Source organism: Seriola dumerili, unplaced genomic scaffold (assembly GCF_002260705.1).
Source record: "Seriola dumerili isolate Sdu_G_001 unplaced genomic scaffold, Sdu_1.0 BDQW01000668.1, whole genome shotgun sequence".
Classification (NCBI taxonomy): Eukaryota; Metazoa; Chordata; class Actinopteri; order Carangiformes; family Carangidae; genus Seriola; species Seriola dumerili.
Window position 1 is genome coordinate 1,689,605 of NW_019174923.1, and position 6,000 is coordinate 1,695,604.

The following is a 6,000-nucleotide window of genomic DNA, read 5'->3' on the forward strand; positions in this document are numbered from 1 at the left end:
GTGCAACTAAAATGCAGCAGTTAGTAGATGAAATAATGCACAGTAGATTTGTGTATTCAAAATTCAAGAGCTGACACAGAGTCTTGTGTCTTGTACCAACCAAACATATTTGAATAGAAAGTACCTTTTGTCTTAATTTTTGGGGCATTTTAGGCCTTTATTTGATAGGACTGTGTAGAGAGACAGGAAATGCAGGGACAGACAGAAGGGGAATGACATGCAGCAAAAAGTCTGGCCAGCTGGAAGTTGAACCAGGGATTAATTTTTCCCCCACGTGATATGTGCCCTCACCACTCAGCTATTGGGTCGCCCCACATCTTTTGTCTTTAAGTGAATAAAACAGAGCTGATACCCATCTAAGAAGAAAATCAGTCACAAACTGTATTACAGTAAGGTATGCCGATATCAGTAAATATATTATAGAGACTGCAATCTTCATATACTGTATTGTCCTCTACTATTCCATGCACTCTAACCTCTAAATGCTCTGACAACTTTCCCTACCTGTGCCATGTAGGAAAAGGAGATTTACTGAGACTCTCTACCAGGCCCGTAGTGGAAACAAAATCCGCAGTATCCCCGGGTGAAGCAAGAAAAAGGTTACCGCATTTATACTTGTGACAGGTTCCATGTATGTATGGGACTTTAGAGGCTCCTCTGTTTTCTCGGAGGATCCTCTTGTCTTCTTCTCCATCTTTTTGTCCATTATGTGCTGGGCTGATATGACAGAAAAGATTCCTCCTATACTCTTGTACCATCTACTGTTTGGAAATCTCGTCTTTTGCTAATGCCAAGCAAGCGAAATTCTCAGTTATCCTCTTTGGAGGAGATAAGTACGGATACAGTTTAGTAGATTGCATCTTGCCAGCTCAGTTACAGTTTGAGACACATGGGCATAACAATTTAAAACATCCTCGTTTTCAAGCTGGAGACTCGTGTCTTCATCAAATCCTTTGTTCACAAACTAAACAACATCCACACTTATTTAAAGTGCTGAACGCAGCATATCAGTTTACTGTATTACAAAAAAGAACGTTACCACATTCATTTTGAGACATTGGCCCCTGTTGTCTTTTTAATTGTCTGCCAACGGGTTCGATTGTCACACAAAAGGAAGATTAAAAAAAACAGGAGCTTCACAATAAAATGTGACAGACAGAACGAAAGAAAATCATTTTTTAACATGTCTGTCATTTGAGAAGCACATTGGAGATAATAAATGCATGTCAGGGAGGTGTTTGTGAGAGGAAGCAACAGGGTTCATGGAAAATGAGTTTAATTTTAGAAGCAATAATACTAAAAATAAAGCTTGAGTGAGATGGAGGCAGTCTATCACACTGAGCACGGCAGCTACCCTGATACATTTCGCATGCATCGATTTCCGAAAATTATGTCGTGCTTCATACTTTTAATAGTTGCAAATCTGTAAACAATTACACCATCAAACAGTAGTTTGGAACTGTTCCTTGTAGCCTGCGACACCTGAGAAGAGAGCAATTACTATTCTTCCCGGGGTGGAGGACAAGTGCGAGGAGCAGTTGAGAAAGCATCACAACATGCATAGAGACACATTAACGTAATAACTGCTCGGAGGCGCTCTCGCATCTGATTGGCTTCGAGTGTCTCGTATCGACTTAGTAGTCCCCAGTTACATGCCTCCCCTGAAACAGATACACGGGCGCTCATGAACCACGCGGGCGCTCGGTCACACAAACAGACTCACAGCTTCGCCTCCACCCTCCATCCTAAACACCCAATTAGCAGCCACACCTGGCCATTTGCCTCCAATCAGAGTAGAGTGACCGTTTCCATGGTAGCCAGCGGCGAACAAATCCAGATGCGGATGGGGGGTCAGAAATGATGGATAGGATGGAGACTGACTGTGTGAGTGTGCAGATGACGAATGGGGATCTTTGTGTTTGAGTTTGTGTGTGTCATCTGCAGTACCAGGTGGCTGTAACTGAATGTGGAGAACGGATATCGACCATCCCTGCCCGTCCATACATAATACACACAGCATCTATGTATATACACCCCCTAATTACATAAATGAAGGACAACCTGATTGCTCTTTTTACAGTTATTATTTGGGATATTTCGTTTGTTAAAAATAGAAAAATTGGATCATTTTCAAAATTGGAAGCTAGCAGTTAATACAGTTTTAGAAATGGAAGGCACAGAAACTACTTGGTTAGGAAAAGATCATGGTTTGGGTTAAAATAAGTACTTCCTCAACATCAGACGATCTTTGTTGTCATGGTTACAATAATAACAACAAACAGCGATGAATAATAGGAACAATATAAACTACTGGTTTCACATGGGAATCGGACTCCAATCTCTTGTGTTGTATTCCTGTGTTTTGTTGAACCATCCATCCACCCCAACATCTTCCTCTTTACACTACGTCACCGCACTTTTCCCTTCGCTTCTGTCATAATTACTACGACCACTAGATGCCACCTAACAACAAAACGTAATTATTTGTCTTAATAAGCTGCTGCACAAACGACCTGTCTGCTTGTTTTTTAGTCTCGCAATATGTCAACCAAAGATTTTGCCATACGGTTCATAGTGGTGTGTATAAATGTGTATAAGGCCATTGTGGGCAATGTTGCACATCAATGAGCAGGACAGTTTAATAATAGCAAATTGTATTTTAAGGATTTTTTTTGCGTCAATTTGATAAAATAACTTGATTTGTCACATATCTTCTTGCTGGATTAACATTAAAACAGACATTCAAGTCTGCTTAATTCACAGTGTCAATAAAGAGTTTCTCAATAAATCAAGATTTAGATTTTAAAACAACATATTCTTTGACATAAGATTTCAAGATAAGACACTTTAGCGAGCAGGAAGGGCAGGTGTGAGGCATGCAGAGGCAGCATGGACAAGAGGTGCGTGCATCATTCGCTCCATTCCATGTGAGATATTACTTCTTGGGACCTTTGGCCTTTCACCTAATCTCACCCCTTCATTCACCCTATGAACAACCTGCATCACCGCTGATCGATTCGACCCTCGCAGAGCAAATCACATCTTTCACCGCAAGCTAATTCCTGGTTACTGACCAATCAAGCATCAGACAGTTGTTTTGTATCAGAGACAGATTCTTTTTTATTTTTGATTGACAGACACGGTTACCATAGTGATAGGAGGCAATTTGATTGATTTAATGTCAGCAAAAATAACTTGAAAAGACGGGAAGAAACAGATTGAGACAAAAACACCCATTCACAGAGGCAGACTTAAAAAGGCCCTTTGTTTTAAAATTAAAACTGCAGGGGAACACAGAAGTGACGTTTTGTCACTTCTTGCCGTCCACATGTTGTCCAACTGTTGTCAGCTGTCAAGGATACTTCCATTCACAGAAGAAAGCACCTTCCGAAATCATTTCATCTCAGGGTTGTTGTGCGCATGTTGTCACTTCATTCTCCTTTGAACTATTTCCTTGAGGAAGATTTACAAAGGAGACATTTTGTCCTCTCAAGCTGGACTCACAATTATTGTGTTTTGTTTGTTCAGTTGAAAGTCAATTTCCAATCAGTTATTTTCTCCATTTTTTCTTATCTGTCCGTGAAGGGTTGACTGAGCACACAGGCTCAGTTTCAGCATCACGTTGCTTTACATTTACACAGCGACACACTCTCCTCTCCTGGGAACTTCCTCCTCATACAAGCAGGATACTGAGCAGCTCCACTGGAGCAGATGGGATTAAGGGCAAAGGCTGTTCAGTAACTGTTGTCCTCTTTTATATTTTTACATTGAGCTCAGAGACATTCAAATAATAGATTCAGAGCAACAAATGGAGCTCTTCAGACTGAAGTCACACTTGCATCAGCTCCTCCATTCATGCTTCACCATCAGTGCCTCATTCATCAGCTGCTTTGATTACGGCTGAATAAAAACATCCAATCGTATCCATAACACTAACTTCTCAGGCGTCACTCTTACTCTACCAATGTAGACCAATTGCTGCTGCAGCTCCGTCCATCACACAACCTCCTCCAAATGTCAACAACCTTTTTGTATTGTTGACTGAACTGTGATCTAATGCTGATGCGACTTCAAAATGCTACCACTGTATTTACATTCAGTTTTTGCAGAAGAAGCATTTTGTTGTTCTCATGTTGCAAACAAAGATATCAAGATATAGCCCGAACAAAATTTTTTAAACATATACACTGAAAGAGGCAGACTTGTGTGAATCATCAAAGTCAACCAACCTCCCTCCAACATACAGTAATATTCATCACCATCCTGACGAAGATGGTCTAAACCATTTGGGTAGTAAAACACACGGTATGTTGGAGAGGAGTTGTGCTGCTTGTTTAATTTTGATTGAGGCGATCTAGAAGATCCAGAGCAAATGATGGTAAAGGGTCATGATGTCAGCCTGTCTGTGCGTCCACCCATCTGGCCAACACTTTGGTCTCGAGCAAGAAAATTTGGCAACAGTAATCGTACCACCCCAGAGGATGATTCATAATGTTTGCTAATTTGGTTCTGTTGTTTAACGTTTCTGCTGTCACAGTGCAGAATACAGGACGTGTATGTAGGAGGACTTCTCCAGTGGCTGTCATTGTGGGCAACACTGACGCAAATTCATTTTTTTCCCAAAATAATGGACGACACCTTCCACTTCTGAGAGATTTAATTATGTTTGTTTTGAATGTTGGAAACGAATGCTTCACTGATCCTTTATATTATACTTAAATGATTAATTTCCGCCTATTTCTTCTCGTCACTCTCTATCTTTTTCCTCTTCTTCCAGAATCACTATCTTTGGTACCGGGGCCAAGTGGCTGTCTGTGCTGCAGGAGAGGAACCTGAAACCCTGTGAGTTGTGGTCACAAAGACACAATCAAGTACACACCTACATGCAGACATCCAGAGACACACATGGACGAACACCAATAACGAGCAGAAAACCGAAAGAGAAATGACTACACACACACACACACACACACACACACACACACACACACACAAATCTACTCTGTGAGAATGGAACCTGAAACAATAAGAGCAGATGGACATGATAATGATTATAATAGCGATGCTGTTTGACTCTAAATGTCCTTGATGCCATTTACTGTGTGAATCAACAGTTTGCCCTGTGTTCTGGTGTTTGACACTGAATCGAAGGGATAAAAATGCTGTTAGGATAATTCATATGAGTCATGGATAGGCCCATCTAATTGCTTTTAGTGTCACAGCTCTCCAGAGAAGATCCAGGTCTCTGCACGTAATCAGTTGTGCCAGTGCTTATTAGCCTTTCCTGCTAACCTTCGTACACGCCGTTCTCTCTCTGCTATTTGTGTGACAAAAGTGTCTGTTTAGAAGTGCATGCTAATGTTACTGCTGCTTCGCTGTGCTCTGTTGTAAAGGTACAGCACTTGACAGGTTCTGAAATTGTTAGTCTCCATTCTTTAATTTGTTGTAAAATGAATCCATCAAGCAGGGCTTGTTTTGATGGTATTTCAGTTTTCATACTTGGTTCACACTAATGGCGACAGGCTTCTTTTGATGGGGAAATGACAAGGTGATACCAGTTAGATTAGTTGCATGAGCTGGAATTTGGTTTACATAATTATATGTCAAAGCTTTTGCATTTTTGTTTCACATCTCTTCCCTTTTGGTTGTGTCCTCCTCCTCATCCCTTCATGTAAATTATGTTATAACTAATGCAAAGGGCTTTGCTGTTTCTTACTTGTCCTTACCTTTTCTTTCTTTCCTCATTCTCCTTCTTTCCCATTTCTCATCTCCTCCCCTCTCCTCTTTTCTCCTCTCCTAATGTTAAATTAGCACTTATAACCAATGGTTATTGCATAAACAGTTGTTGTGTCTCTTAGTTCCCACTGCGCTGTTATAATCACCACAAATCTTTATTCATGGGGCCCGCTTTGTGTGTGTATCTGTCTGCAACTTGTAAATTAGCGAAACATATTCCCAGTTCTGTGGCTAAACAAGAAGGCATGAAAAACAAAGTCTCAG

The 6,000-nt window shown here is 40.8% G+C and overlaps 1 protein-coding gene across 1 annotated transcript in view; it reads left to right on the forward strand.

The window, feature by feature from the left end:
• aacs (acetoacetyl-CoA synthetase) overlaps positions 1 to 6,000 on the forward strand; it is a 33,570-nt gene that overhangs the window by 18,363 nt on the left and 9,207 nt on the right. The window contains exon 11 of the mRNA XM_022765303.1: positions 4,778 to 4,842. Coding sequence (XP_022621024.1) covers positions 4,778 to 4,842 — 65 coding nt within the window. The remainder of the gene's footprint in view (positions 1 to 4,777; positions 4,843 to 6,000) is intronic.